Here is a 16,781-nt window from a genome sequence, read left to right as displayed (position 1 = left end):
TTGTTTGTAGGGCAACAACATACTTTCTCCCGTAATTTTCTCCCTTCGATAGACAGCCCTGCTCTATTTTCAGGGATCTTTTAAAGGTCCGTAGTGTGTATATGGAATTCCACATACATTTTCAGGTGCAGGAAAATGTAAAACTAATTAAAATACACTTAAACTATGAAAAATGTATTATGCAAACACTAATTGTCAAATGTTCCTTTGAACTAACATCATGGTTGTAGATCAAACAGTATGCAGATGTGCATCAAATTCACATTTCATGACTTCCACACCACTTCCACCAACAAGAATGTTAGTGCCTGTTGTACCACAGACAACTTAATATATCTATCTATCTATCTATCTACATCATCTATGTGTTAAGCCCACTGACTTCAAACTTCACTTAACTGCCCCTGTGTTGCCTTCTGCTGTTTCTATTTGACTGAACACAACATAGAAACTCTCTCTTGCAGTATTTCTCATGTGACCTGTCTGCCATCTGGTGGACGAATGAGATACCGCACTCAATTGGTTGAACAAAGGCACTATTCAGTCCATCACCCAAAACTGGGGCACACTTCAGGGAAAACATTCCTTTGAGATTAAATATATTTGATTTTATAATGGATTCCTTTTTATAAAAGACAAAAATAGTGATATGCGTGTGTAAGTACAGATGCATTTTTAGCTCACTCTCAGCTGCTCGGCAGCCACAGCATCCTGCAAGCATCTGTTTGTTCTGTGTCTGCAGAAAACAATGTGGTTGAGCAATTCATCATTGGAGTGTTTAAAATTTCATGAGTTTGCTCTCAGGACAAGATGACCTTCCAAATAACCTTCCAGCCAAGATACAGCACACAGCACTAATTAACATTTAAATGAAAGCCTGATGCAAATTAAATATGAAATTCATGATAATATAATTAATACCATATAACATTAACATGATATGATTGTAATATCCACTTCCACATACAAGCAGCCATAATACATGATCAGTATTTACTCCAATGAAATATTCCAAGCATGAGTTGAGATTTGACTGTTTATGACCAGACCCTAAAAGAACAATGGACACTCTTCCTGGTGGATGACATCATTTCTTAGTCACGTGACCTCGGAACTGATTAATTACATCCAGTGGTATTTCCTCCCCTGATAATACTGTGCACAATAGACCTATATATTATATCACTCTGGTCTCCAAGCAGAACGGCTCCCGTGGAAAAGATCCGAACAGCATTGGAGTGCACAGTGTTCTCATTACATTACACTGCCAGTGTCCAACCAGAGGCAGCAGCTTCAACAGATATGGCACTAATGTTATCTATTCCCCGTATGTGTGCATTTCTTACTGAAATCTGAGCCATGATGGGTGAACATTCTTCTGGTTTCTTTAGTGCTTCATTGCATTTCTCGCTTTGTCAGCTGCTTAAGCAGATCCATGGGTCCCCACATAGTCAGATGACTGAATTTAAACAGCAGGGAATCATGTTACAGAGTCAACTAACAAAAGCCTGCCATGTTTCACCAAACTGTCACGTTTCACCGTTCACACATTTACGTCCTTTACTCTCTGTTACTATTAAATCAGATTCTCATGCAATTACGCCTCGCTGAAAGATGCTGTCTTACATTAAGATTGACACACATTTTTAACATTACATAAACGCATCCTTATTTTTGGTATGAATCAGTGGAAACGTCGTCAGAGAGGGTGGCTTGTTCAGCAACACTGTTTCCTGTCATCACACAGATCATGCCAGGAACCACGGAGTGCTCAGGGACTCATCTTCCAGGCCACTGAACAGCTGTAGACAATCCAGGGCTGATATTTACATACACAGAGGGCAAATGTCCCTCCCCAAAAAGTAAGGTCCAACCAACACCAAGGTTATTCTTGTTGATGTTTTTTTTGAAGAAGCAAGCATAATGATCCACTGCATAGCTTCCCTGGGCCATAAATAGCTCTGTATAAGTGTGTGCTATATTAGTAATAGGTAAACACAAGGACCATTAATCAGCTCACACCACAGGCAGACCCACGGATATGAGTTGAGTTGATGAGATTCACTCGAGGATCCATCTTCTCTCTTGCTTCTCCACACCTCAGGCTGCTCCGACACATTAGATGAGTGAATCAGCCCCTTTCCCACCAGCCTTGTTGCTCTTTTGGGATTACCTCAAGAGAGATGAGGTGGAAAATACAGCAGGGATCTTCTGGTATTTCCACATGGTTTAAAACATGAGTGTTTTCTCTTCCTCTCTCTCTCTCTCTCTCTCTCTCTCTCTCTCTCTCTCTCTCTCTCTGTATGTGTATGTATGTTTGATTCTGAGTTGTCTTCTTGTCATCTTTGGAGGATTTTGGTTGCTGTAGGAACCTCTCTGATAGACAGAGTGGTGTCATTGGGGTAACCTGACAGCTCAAAGCCCAGTGAGCTTGTCTGCCAGGTTGGGTTTCTCATCACAGCGGTCCTGTGTGAATGGAACGACTGTATAGAGCAGGGAAATCCACATTGAGGTCTGCTACCCCTAAGCATTGTAAGCTCTCTTTTTCTCTCTTCCTCTGACTATGGAGAAGGCTGATTACACCGTCTGTACAGGCAAACCACATAATCCCCTAGTGACATAATTAAATGCCAACTATGAATGCTAAACCTACATTTTAATTAAGCATGCTACGTTTTAGTTGTACCCATATTTCGAGTACAGCATTGTTTTCACACATACTGTGCAACGCATTGAAAAGACTTGTGCTGACCTGGCAAGATTTCTGGTTCACGGCAGCTTGTGCCCCTGAGCACAGTGATTATTTGCAACGCTCCCTCCCTCCTCCTCCTCCCCCTCCTCTCTTCCCCACCGCTCTCCTCTGCTCTCTTTTTGTTTATTGCGTTCTTTTTAGGAGGATGATCACGCTGGATAATTCAACAGACAACTCCCATCCTGGATGGGTAATGATACTATCAGGAGTTGGGCTGATGGGTTTACAGTTGGTGCTTACACTTTGCATATGCAGGCACACCCGAGACCAACCCGATATCAGGTTTCAGTCCATTTAAATCCATGCTCAAAAAGTAACTGCTGAGCTCACTAAATGTGGGCCAATGCAGAATATAGTACACAGTGTCAGGGAGGTGACTGTTTGTCCAAAACACTATGACAGTGGGAGTTGCGAGATAACAAAATTCTACTGTCCCTATCATTAAATGGCAAAGAGTTAACCTCAACTTTATTCTCAAACAAACATGCTAATGATTATAGAACCTAATTATGTATCCACGTGTATCGACCCTAGATCAAGCTAGTTTTACAACCTGACAGAATACGTTTTAATGAGCCAAAATTCCCACTCAACTTGCTGCTACCATCTTCTACTTGCTTGCGAACAAAGCAATGTAGCCTTACCCCATGCTTTCCAACTGTCACCTGACCCAAACCCTGCTCTTCCACTCTGTACCTGCCCAATGATATCCCTATGTTGTAATGCACCTTGTACATGTTGAACTACTTCTCGTGGATTCCACTTCTTCCTCGTTTTCACCGTTGGAGCAGTGTTCTTGACTGCTCCGTAGACTGTGACAAAGGCATATCCAGGCTGATCTTAGCACATTTGAATTCCACCAAGCTGGTCAGAGCTAACTCCAAAATAGCTTTTCCACAAAGCTACAGTACTTAGACAATGTGGCACCCAAAGTCATTTCCTAGGTGCCTTATTACAGCACTACAGCCACTTCACGCACAGTAAAAGGCCACAACAATTATTTGCAAAAGCCCAAACAGCAAGCAGCACAGTTTCAATGTACCAGGCAAGAAGGTCTTATCAGTGATATTGATAGGCAAGAAGGTCTTATCAGTGATACTGATAGCCTTAACAATGAATTCTTTAAGCTCTTCAACCTGTACTTGGTCACTCAACGTGGAATTGCAGCACCTGTCTAAACTCTTCACTAGTTTCTATAGAGAAATACACTGAAATGCTCAATCAATAAAACTCACCCACTATATTTTCTACATCTAAAAGCATCAAAGCCCATGAATTGGATTCTACCATAATTGCTTGAGGGCAGCAGTGCTTTCCCTCTGCGTATGCAAACAGCAATGTAGGTCAGCTATATATCAATGTAGTGCTGGCTTGCTTGGTATTCTATTTGATTTGAATGCATTATGACTATCTCCTGTCATAGCTCAGCCTGCAAACACAAGTCTCCTTTACCCCACTGGTCACAATAGTGACTGATAAAAATGTTTTCAGTTATAAGGCTCTAAAAAGGTTAATGAATGATGTATCAATGCATTTCCAGCAAATATTGAAAAAATAAAGTGTCACATGTTTACTGTAAATTGTGACATGAGCAGAGCTGTTTGGATCAGGAGAAGAGGATGACTGCATCAAAGCTCCAAAACAAAAGCTTAGTAAAGCATGTTAACATACAAATAGGACACCGACCCTGGTACACATCATCTTTAAGGTGTTTAGTATTAATATATGCATTTAAATGTACTCAATTTTGTTCAGTGTGGTCAAAGTATGACTAAACATGTTGATGGCAACAATAGCGGGTCTATGTGTCTAGGTCAGTCTCTAGGTAATCACATACTTATAGGGTCAGGCTCAGTCTAATCAGTACTGCTGTGTTGGACAGAACTGTCCAGGGTGAAAGAACGGTGAAAGGGATGATGGTGTGAGGGGTGAGGTTGAGCTGAGGTTCTGACCCAAGGAGACAAGTTGCTGGTCTGACAATAACATTGTCACAGTGGCAACCAACATGGAGGAGAAATACAATGAATGACAGAGTTTTAAATGTGTGAATAACTTGGCAGGAATATATAAGAAGTTTGATGACTGCATAAAAGAAGTAAGTTAATTCAGCATGCAACACATTGGGCCCTATTTTGATGGCGAAAGTGGCTGGCGGAAATGGCCTAATCAGACTTTTCCAGATGTCCAGGTGTTCAAATTTATAAACATAAAAATAGCTCACAAACTCCCATATCTATTGCAGTCCGCATTCTTATAGGCTACTGATCACCGCTGCTATTTGTCCCTGTCTATGGGATATCCCATATCATTAGTATATCTACACATAGTGTACCTCGTGACCTCGTATTATACAAATAACCACTCTGCCCTGATGATCCAATGCTGAGCAAAACACTTTCACTCATCTGTTGGGTTCTTCTGGGGTTCTGGATGCACTGACTGCCTCAAATGGCCTACTTTGTTTCCACAGTAACAAAAGGCATGTAAAAAATACAATTTCAATCTAAATAAGGTTGAATACCATGGTGATCTGAGATGAACTTTAAAAAATCTCAGAGACCATGCCTATAAAAAGCATAAAACAGCACCTGATTTAAAATGGTCTATCATCTTGTGCAGCTATACAGAGCTAGATATGCCTAAAGAATGGAACCTTCAGGGAGTGTTGCAAGCGTGCTAGGAACACTGGGAGCGGTGTATGGCTGCACAAGGTGACTACCTCGAAGGATACGATGGCCAAATTTAAATCAAGTATGGTTTTGCTTTATAAAGGTGCAGTCTCTGCACTTTTTGATCACACCTCAAACATTGCAGTCCTTAATAAATTCTCCAGAATGTAGGCCTTCGTGAGATGTGCTCCATCAATCTAAAAAAAATAGCATTGGATTGTCATGGAATCTAACTGAGCAAAACAATTATTTTTTTACAAGCTCAAAACCACATAGGCTACCCTAACTGACAATATAACAGTCAGTTCAAGGGATGCGTGTCAGGGCAATTTAAAACAGGTCTCACAAGTTATAAATATGTTTCAACAAATGTGATTGTCTTCTTGTAATCTTCTTACATTGTAAAACATATTCAGTTTAAAGGAATTGCTGTACAACGCTATTGGTTGGCTTTAACTCAACCTTTCACTGATTAACTTTGGCCTGGCTCTGCCCACTTAGTGCCTTTGATCACACCTTTAACGCTCACTTTACCATTTGTGCACCAGTGCGCGTGTGCTGCTGTTTACACCAGCTGTCACACTGCTTCACCTATTTCCCATTAAATAAAAAAAACATTAAAGATTGAACATTTCAAAGGGGTTACTATAATGACACAAGACTTGGACATTTTCATGTCTGGGAACAATTCTAGATGGTTTGGGTTAAAAGCACACTTTCAAGATAAATGTTCTTTTAGCACCTGATCCATCTCCCCTCTAGTTTACAGCATGATGTAAGCAGCTTTAGAATCAATATGCAGAGATCCTTCATAAAACATGACCTCTAAGCCAGCTGTTGATTAATCTTCCCTGTTCCCTGCTCATGTTTCTATGGCTAAATTCAAATGGTCATGCTAATGTGTCCTTTGAGGAATGTGCTACCCAGTCATTTAGTTCACATCATATATAATCTACCTTGAATTAAGCTTGCTACATTGAAAATGGCAGTTTTACAAACTATAACTATAAAAATATATGCATCTTGATTCCTTTAGGCCTACTGAGTTTATACCAAAATGAACTACAGTGAATAATTAAATACACACAAACTGTATGAATAATAGTTCATTATTTTTTATTTTTGAATGATTTAATATAAGCAGGAGTGATGTGGCCTGTGGCTTCCGCAACACAACTACTATTGCCAAATAATCCCACACACAATACCAATCACAGCATGGTGCTACTGATCTGCACTTCTCAACCAAGGCTCTAGCAGAGCAGTCTAGGTTGTGGTATTTGGCAGAGACATTCCTGCACACCATATTACTTTTTAGTTGAACTGAAGAACAGGCCATTTTCTTTTGACTGTTCTTTTTAAGGTCCTTGTTCACTAGAAATTAAAACAGAACGATCAAATGTCCTCTTGATCCCAGACTCACTCAATCACCTTTGCTGAGATTTTGCTGAGATTGCTGAGATCTGTTCTCTCTACATTCCAGAACCATTTTGTTGAGTGTTCTTTTGATAAACTGAAAATAAACAGGGGCCTTGAGTGAGGTTATCCGAGGAATACTTCCTTAAAATAATACTTGGAGGAGGATGTTCTGTGTTGAAACATAAGACTGGTGGACTGCAGCCATCTGTAGATTTGGTTTCCATTAAAGGACAGCAGAGACAGTGCAATAACAAAACACCAAGGATGGCAGGAATTAAGCTCTTGTAAATACAGGAGTTAAAATCAAAGTGGATTTTTTTTTTCCTTTGACATGTACTAGGCTCATACAAAGAGCAAATATTACATTAGATATGCTTTGCCATGGATGAAACAGAAACAAAAAAAAGGATAATAAAATAGGCATTTAAATTAGAGTGGAAAAGGCATAATAAATAAAGATATACAATGGTATTCCCCCAAGCATAAAAACTAGGTCTGCTACTCAACAATAGGGCTGCACGGCATCTACAATGAACAGTTTAGTAGATCAGCAAACCTAGGACTATAATGGAGTCGCGATTACAGCACCAGAACAGCCCTGTGACAGTTTCGAGCAAAACCTGGCATAGTTATCAGCCCCTTTATAAAAACATTCCGCTCTGCTGAGCATCCTGCATTTCTTTATGGGATGACGATGGACCCTCGGCATATTGTGTCATGTAAAATCTGATTAAAAGATAAATACATTAGACTTCGCACAGCCCCAGAATCCGTTTCCGAGGTGTTGATTCTCTCGCTTACTCGTAGACAGCCTGTGGTTACGCCTCATCTTTCCACACAGAGCAGGTGTCTGTTTTATTACCAGGTTTCCCAGGCAACGCCCAAGGTGTCAACCAGTTGAAGCGGCTCCCACTGTCAAGAGCAGGGCTGAGTCTTAAAATCCTCGTCCCCCCTCCCCCTCCCCTCCTCTGTCAGGTGCAGAGGTTATGCCTGGGCCTCGGCAGCAGGGGTCCTGAGTTTCACCCGTAAGTCCTTCCTACTGTAAGCACTACAGGAGCAGTCTCTGACCAAGGATCTTCCTGTTGATTTCAGCCAAGGCCACAGAGAACACAAAGGCCTTCTCATCTGACAGATTGGCGTAGATGTCGACCTCCTTCTCCTGTTTTTCTACTGCAACATCACAACAGAGTAATGGAGGGCATTTGTGAGAATCAGAGAAGACATAAGAACACAATGAGACATAAACAATATAAATAAATATACATATAAATATTTGAAAACCAATTTATACCAAGCACATACACATTACCTCATGTAATTATCATTTTTGTGAGTTACAATGTAAATGTAAGATTGCATTATTGAATTGCAGCACTAATCAACTCCTGATTATGGCTGTGAAAAATGATACACTTCCCCAAAAAAATCTGTGACATGCATATTTCCCTGCCTAAGAGCGGATAAAGTGCAAGCTCCAAAAGCGACACCATGATTTATTTAGCAGCGAGCAGAAAGCGCAGCCCATCTGTAAATCATTAATCTGAACACAATGGCTCCCACTTTACCACCATGCTTAACTAATCGAGTGCTTCTCCTACCATTGGAACACTGAAATACTCCCCATGTGCTCAAATAGATGCTATCCAATGTAATGAATCTAATGAAGTACAATGCAACGATCACTAGCCACGCAGACCTTTACTAATTTCTCAATCACAGAGAAAATGAACACCAACGATGATGTTTGTATTGTTCACCCTGACAGCCTGGATCTTGCCTCACAGGTTTTTCAGAGTGAAAATTGGCCATCAGTGACAACCTAATGTCTCCATGAATTAACCAGATGCCGTCACCCCTTTAAACTGCGCCAATATTGTTTTATGAAAAGGCCACACTCTGCACATCTCTCTCCTTGACACTCTTCCACAGGACTGAGAGGGTATTCGATATGCGAGTTACTGTGTGAGCGGACTAAGAATGAGACGAGAGAAGCAGTTTAAATCCTCCACAGATGACTTCAGCAGAGGAGAATGACTCTTGAAAACTGACACCTACAAAAAGTATTTTCAGAGATAAATGGACTGACCGGAGAAACGCACAAACCATTACATAGATCAATTAGTCTTAAGCGCAACTGCAGATGATATATTCTGGTTTAGCACCCAATGCATAGACCTAGACTCCCAGAAAAGGGCCAAAAATTCTGAATTTCATATATAAATCATCCTTTTCCGAAAATTCTGAAATTTAAATATTAAATATATGGATTTTGTATGACATAGATAGTATAATATTCTGATTCAGTGTTAAACACAACTGCCCTGTGTCCAAACAGCACAATCAAATGTTTGTGAGTGTCTCCCATCTCGAAAGGGCAATCGTTCAAACATCCTAAAACCCCTCACTGGTTCTAACAATGTCACAACGCATTTGAAATGAACACCTCAGAGCTACCACTTTGCTGTGCAAACCTGACCGTGAAAGGTATACATAGAATGTGGTCACACAGCTTTCTGTCTGTGCCAATCAGCTTAATGTACAATGTGACATGGAATAATGCATACATGCAACAGTCAAAAAAAGAAATCGCAGAAAATGAAAGCAGCACTAAGAATAGAGGAGTACTCAGGAAATAATTACTTTTCTCCTCCTCCTGTTTCTTCAGCCCCGTGGTCTTAGGTCTACCCCGTCCTCTGCGAATCTGCTCTGATTGGCTGTTGGAGCGAGATCGCCTTCTGTTTTCCATGTCATTAGTGGAGGGAGAGTTGATCTTCTCTCGGCGGATTCGTTCTGTCCGTCTTCTCTTCGCATCCAGTTTGTCTGATGGTCATAAAAAGATGAGTTTTACCATCACGAAAGATTTTAAATATTGCAAATAGATTTAGAGCAAATACATGTTAAGGCTATACGTCAATGTTATTTTTATGCAATTTCTGCTCACTAGCACCGCCAGTGGACAAAAGTTAAAAATGACCTCACTTTATTTTCTAAAAGGTAAAATGGTTTTAATTACATATATTACATCATGTGCTGCTGATGTTGTTGTTAGCACAATACCATCACAGAACAAGACAACCTCATTAATGTGACAAAGAAGTGACAAAGAAGTGTGTTACTGCAGCCTGAAATACACAATGTCTTTTTTTCCCCCTCCCAACAACAAAATAATCTCCTTGTAAATTAACTCCTCAACCACTGCAGCTCTGCACAGCATAAAATGCTCTTGTTTGAGTAGTTTCCCCAGTGAGAGCGGCATATATGGGTCAACAGTGTGGCGATCTCCTCAGACACAGTGATTTAATCAGTGAGGTGCTCATTAGCCGAACAGGAAGTAGGCCTGCTGCTTTACTCATGGGGAACTATTTTTAGGGCTCCTCATCCTTAAAAACGAACTGAAACCGTGACATGCTGTGACACCTCTGAGGTGTGGGTAGAGACAGATATCCAGAGAGAGAGTGGCGCCAAGAGTAAAGTGGTTTCACAATGACTACCAATCAAATGCATGACAATGCCTGCCAAGATCCCTCCATTGAGAGTTACCCATTAACATATGCAGATGACTGAACATTGTCCATTTTGTTTGATTTCTGAACCTATGAACTCAAAAGAGTGGGCCACATTGTGATTTAGTGTTCACAAGACACAAGATGTTTATGCTAATCTTATTCCAGAAGATTTTTGTTTTATTTTTCTTTCCTTCTTGAGACACTGCCTTTCAAGTATTTCCAGACCATGAAAGACTACACAGCAGCTGAGGAATTCTACTCTTGGCTGCAGCTTGTCTCAACAGGAACACAAATGTCATAAAGGATATGACTAATTTTATTTGCAGAAGGTTGTGACACATTTACCACACTGCACTGTTGTACAATCATTAGACATTCAGTTCAAATGCCTCATTCTAACATGTAAAGTTTCCAATGTAAATACCAATTTAAAACATTGTAGGCCTACTTCAGTTTTTCAAAACTACAATTCCATTTATCCACATTTACTAAATGGGTACTGTTTTCCAAAATGTTTTTAATGCTGGATAGAAGCCTAAGCTAGCATGGAATATGAATTCCAGAGTAATAGAGCAGATATCTGGCTGAAAAGAGGTATATGGTGATGTCTTGTGAAAAGAGAGAGAGAATTCTTGAACACCCGTCATTAAAGCAGAGAGAGCTGTAATCTAAAACTAGCCCCAGCCTACTGACAAGGACGCATTCTTCTGTACCAGGGACAACCATGTTTATACAGTTTTATGTGAAACTTAATAAAACAGTGTAAGCATTAGAGACCACATTCATCCGTAATAAATAGTTTTGTAGTCACTTATCTAGCCCCCAACAGCCGTGCAGGCCACTTTTATGCTCTCCATCTTGTTAATCTGCAAAAAGTATTTGCTAATTTACATACCACAGGCCCGATAGCATTCTATGAGGACATATATGCAAAAACAGCCTCTGCTTGTGCAGTCAGGGAGGGAACTAGTAATCTGTGAACATGCTGAACCACTCAGCCTGGCCCCTTTGCCTCACATCTCTCCACACTACCCAGGTTCAACAGTATCATTATGAAATCAAGCTGATCTCTCTTCACCTGGACCTTCTCAGCAGAACAATTCACTTTCTGCCCATGACGCCTCTACAGGCTCATTTCACACATTGTCACCCCTGCCTTCCCAGCACGCACAATATGACAGTAATACACTAAAAACAAAAGCACCATATGACGTGGAAATACCAGATATTCATACAAATTCTTTCATGATTAACTGTCAAGACAGACTTATTCCATGCCCAGCAACTGCTTATGCAGAAGTAGCTATTTATTTTCATTGATATGGATGTTGAACTTTCCACTCTGAAACAACATAGTAGGGAGACTGAAGGAACAGGCTTTTCAGTCGGGAATTAGTATGCCCATCCCCCACCACTCTCAGTACACAGTCAAGCAAACAGCAATTTCAGGCAGCCACTACTGCCTGCTGCTGTCTATTGCACCACTCAATTCAACATTCTGAACTGATCCTGTTGACTATAAACTCCACACAGATTTATGATAATAAGGCCAGGAGCCTTACAGATTGCAAGGACAACTGTAAAAGGAATATGTAGAGGAAAAGTCCATGGACTTCCTGAATAAATTGTTATACATGCCATAAACTTGACTGCATTAGGTCAACTTACAATATGACAATAAAAGTTGTTCATGAAGATAGGCTCTAACAATCTCACACCACAATAATCTGATTTTTTTTTTTTTTTTTTTTTTTTAAATCTTTCATATTTTAAATGTTTGCTTGTAGTGAGAGTATAGTCTATATATGAGGCAATACAACAATGCTAGGTGATTACAGATAGGAATTCGACATCAAAAAGATAACAGCATGCAATCTCGAAACCAAAACCTACTTATTTTGTCTTTTAAATCATTCATTAAGTAAATGGGCATTACCTAATGCTGGTGGTGATCTTTCATTTAGTTTGGCATTTAACAGCTTTCGGCTAATAAACACATAACCGCAGGGGCAGGACTTGCAAGCTACAGGAATCTGCGAGAGAAAGAAAAATTCAAGGTTAATATTTGAGAAGTATGGTAATATCTGCATTTCACAAAGGTTTGCAGGCACAGCTGACAAATATCTCCCACCTAGCGGTAGAGGTGTTATCTTTGATGATGCACGTTTGGGTGAGCAACGACAAAAATAGTCACAGAATAACGCATTTGTGTGTATTAAGAATTGATCATGTCCTTCGAAATATATGACAAAAAGTCGCTGGTGCTAGCCAGCAAGGAACTACATTTTTGGACACGTGCCGATAATACCACCAACCAAACCATTCATAACATCTTAACGTGATGGCTGATTTTTCTACGAGCAAATAATGTTTCGATCGATAAGGACAGGACAACAACAGGAAACTATTCACTGAAATTATTTTGCAATTTTACTGTCTCCATTTCATTCACCGTTGGTTTATCTGGCATACGATACGGGTGCTATCGCCCCAGTCATTAAGAAATGAAATAGGATAAAACGACATAACCAAACATTAAAGACGAAACACGATGTCAATCATCCATTCAAAAGTTGCATATGAATCTCAACGTAGCAATAGGCCATTTCGGCGTGATAATTGTGTATCAAAAATAAGGAAACGTCTAGGTACACAGAGCTTTACCACAATATTCCGACTGACAGTCTGTAAAATATGTCGGTTACAGAATGAATCAACTACACGCTACATTCGTGTTGACTGTACTATGCGATATGAGCCCGAGACAGATTGCAAACTTGTGAACTAATTAACCCATAGCTGATATAAGAAAGGCATTAACAAAGTGAAATTTCCTGCAGCAGTACAGATTTGGATGTTATAACGTTACATCTTGAAACCCCTCCCATTCAGAACTTTGACATAGTTGCCAAAGTGATCCTTTCTGCCTAGAGTAAAGCACCCTAACAGCTCCTAAAATTTACCAAAAACACAACACAAATTTTTAATATATAAAATGTTTCTCACCTGTTGGTCGCAATCAGGACATGATTTGGTGGCCATTTTCACTTTCTTGGTTTTATTCGCTGACATTTTTTGATAACTCAGTCGTAGCAATAGAAGTAGGCTCGACTATTTCTCTCCCGCAGCCTTCTCTCGAACTTCTCCTTGCCACTGCACTTTCTGTATTATATGAAGTGCAGCTGATTGTGTCCCGGGAGCTCAGGCACATAAGCCAAACCAACATCAATCACACTACAGCATTGGCCATGCGCACTAGGTCAGTAAGCGATCTCAATATGGTTTTTCCACATTATAACAATGAGCATGCGCGACAACACTCCAGCTTTGAAGGCAAAAACAGCTCTTATGAATTTCGTCCTGTGATATATCTACATGCCTTGAACAGAGCATGCGTTCATGATGTCCTTGTCACATGGTCACAGAACAATACGTGCTGTTTGGGGTAGATTTAGAAAGTCCACGATTGCTCAGTAAAATGAAGTTGTTGAGAAGCCCAGACTGTATTCTAAAATGTATCAAAAATATTGAATTTATGAAATGTAAAATTATGTCAAATCTTTACAAATGAAATTGTGAGGCGTTATTTCATTACTTCTGGTACAGATAATGTGGGTGGAGCAGGGTGATGTATAGTAACAGTTGGTCAGAGCTTATTAGACATAGAGTCTGAGAACAAGAGGGAAGGCTTTAAACTATTTACATGGGCCCCATCCCCCACACCCAGTGCCAGAGGCTTGCTTCTCAGCCTGGTTCTTGCAGGAGACAGGGCTGCTTGAATACTTTCAAATAATTTCAAAGGTTTCAAGAATTGCATACGTCTCTTCCATATGCTTTACTATATTGTCTCAATTGACTTTATAAACCAAGAGAATACACAATGGATTTGTGGGAGTACAAATTAGATAAATGGTGGAGATATTTAATAACATTAATTTGGTCAGTCTGTATATATTTATTTTTAATCTGTTGTCATGTCACTCCATTTAATGGGACATTACACCGAAATAACAATTGTGCCATGAGTTATACTTTATTTTTCTCTTTACAACATGCATTAGGCCATCAAATAGCTGTAGTCTTTTGTTTAAGTTTTTCATCTTAACAACTCAGAATCTCTCATGAGTGTGACACACATACCTCTCTCACTTCCTTTTGTGCTGCATTAGAAGGCACTTTTTCTTCAACAGCCTATCAGGATAGAACAGGGATCCATGACACCACCCAGGTCTATAAATATTTATGTTGGTAGGACTAGAATATCAAAATGGCAAATAAGCAGCAAAAGTTGTCACAAACAGCATTGTCATCGGTTACAACACTTGTATTGTGGTGATTGTAGCAGTTGGTAAAGCTGCAACTTTAAAAGGTCATCCTAGATGACATGGCATTTCAAAAATGTTAAAGGCAAATCTACATATTATGCCTGGTATAACCTAATGCAGGTCAACACTGCCGCAGTACAAGTACGACGATTACATTTTGATACTGGTTATGTTGATTTCCAAATGAATATGTATTTGGACTGCATTTGGTACCAATTATTGGTTGGTTAAGTATGTGCTATACCCTCTTTTATGAGGTGAGTTTATACATGATTTAAACCAGTATTCTATAGGTTTCTTCAATTTTTAAGGTATGTTGTATGCTAGTTTTAACAGCCTCAAATTCATTTTGATGGTGGTGTGAGAGAGAGATAAACATTCTCAAAATTATCACGGAAACCGTCCTCAAATGTAAGAGCAGCCTTACATGGTATGACATTTCTTCATTAGCAGGTTACCCTTGTTTTTTATCAGCGCCAACTGAGCTGGTTTAGGGTTTTATAAGACAAATCTGTTGGCATAGTTTAAGGCAAAACTGTTTTGCCTCTTTACATTTAATGGTTTAAAAGTCACCTCCTCTAAAAAGACATTGATTTACATGCATTTTAATTGATTTGGAGAATGATTACATCTGTGATTGGATATTGTAAGAGAGAATATTTGGCCTTGATCTTTTGTTATTAAAATATTTCATTATTTCATGAAGATTAACTGAAAGGCAATTTAAGGTATTTGTAATATAAGAGCTGTAGCTGCTGTTCCATAACTGATCTGCTGTTACTACCATTTTACTTGTCCTGCCAATAATAGTCTAAGATCTATAATGTGTCTATGATGTTGGCTGCCAATGCCAAGACAAAGGGGTGACCTTTATGATTAAGAATTATACCACATGTGCTAATGTATGTTCCTCTAGACTAAACAGCCATGCTGTTCATGCAGCTTGCTGAAGTTTGCTCCTGCTGACAAAGACCTTTCCTATCAGGCTCATCAAGCTGATGTGAACAAGGAGAAAGAGGTCAAAGACCTTCATAGAGCCTCTCTGTGTCCCCTGTTTCTAATTTCGTGTCTTAGAATTCTTCCCTGAAAGAACATCATGCAGGGCACACAAAAGCATGGAATCTACTGTGTGTCCTGTCTTTCAGTAAAGATAAACGGTGTGTGTATTTTATAAATGTATTAGAGACATAACCCCACTGAGTTTGTGTGGGTGGGGGAGGGGGCATGTGAGAGAGAGAGACAGAGAGGGAGAGGGAGGGAGAGAGAGAGAGACAGAGAGCAGACAGAGACGGAGTGATTTATTCATTGATACGTTCAGATGCATTCAGTTCTTACTTTCTTGCTAATCTGCCACTGAAATGATTGAAGTTGAAGGTTCATGTAGTAAATGGTATGAATCAAACATGGGAAGCATGTTTACAATATTTAAATGACAATTTTTTGATTAATATGCATGCAATGCAAACCAGACAATAGACTTAAGTGTAATGATTGCAGAACATTGTCATGAAATGCGTGTTATTCAGGCAAAAACTTAAAAAGAAATGTATTCAATCATTTATGTGATGAGTAATTTCAATTGTAAGAAAATTTTAAACCAAACTTACTTTTTAACTATTGTTATTATGGCCAAATGTATTTTTAAGTGAAATAAAATGGACTGCTTCACTCTTTTATTGAAAGCGTTCTAACACTCCATGTACATCTTCAACAGTTCTGTTTAGAATTTGGCATTGTGCTTATTGCAGTAAGTCATTTTATCCACAAGATGGCGCTCTTTACATTAATTGAAGACATACACTGTCTTGATCGTTCCAAACCCATTTATTGTGGCACTTTGGCCATGACCAAGTTGGCACTGAAAAGCTGGCTAATGTACAATTTCGCGAGGTGTGTCGTCTTGAACCACAGCACATAGCCTGGATGGATATGTAAAGGTAACGGGTGTGTTTTGCCTGTTCTTCATATACCGACCAAATAAACACGATACCAATGCTAGTTGCGTGTACCTCACAAAGTCGCTCTTTGTTTTGCATCATTCCTCTCTGGTCTCTCATCATAAATCAGTCTAGGACCATGTGAAAAATAGAATCTGTGTACACACTTCTCC

At 39.6% G+C, this 16,781-nt stretch overlaps 1 protein-coding gene across 1 annotated transcript; it reads right to left on the bottom strand.

The window, feature by feature from the left end:
* Window positions 1–6,614: 6,614 nt before the first annotated feature.
* On the bottom strand, window positions 6,615–13,486 carry cUnh16orf87 (chromosome Un C16orf87 homolog). Its single transcript, XM_080843835.1, has 4 exons — window positions 13,353–13,486; window positions 12,283–12,379; window positions 9,481–9,660; window positions 6,615–8,010 (listed from the first exon to the last, which is right to left on the bottom strand). The coding sequence occupies exons 1-4, from the start codon at window positions 13,416–13,418 to the stop codon at window positions 7,889–7,891; spliced, it is 465 nt and encodes a 154-aa protein (XP_080699961.1). The 5' UTR covers window positions 13,419–13,486; the 3' UTR covers window positions 6,615–7,888.
* Window positions 13,487–16,781: the final 3,295 nt, after the last annotated feature.

This window comes from Sprattus sprattus, assembly GCF_963457725.1.
Source record: "Sprattus sprattus genome assembly, chromosome: 8".
NCBI lineage: Eukaryota > Metazoa > Chordata > Actinopteri > Clupeiformes > Clupeidae > Sprattus > Sprattus sprattus.
This window is presented reverse-complemented; position numbering and strand designations above follow the sequence as displayed.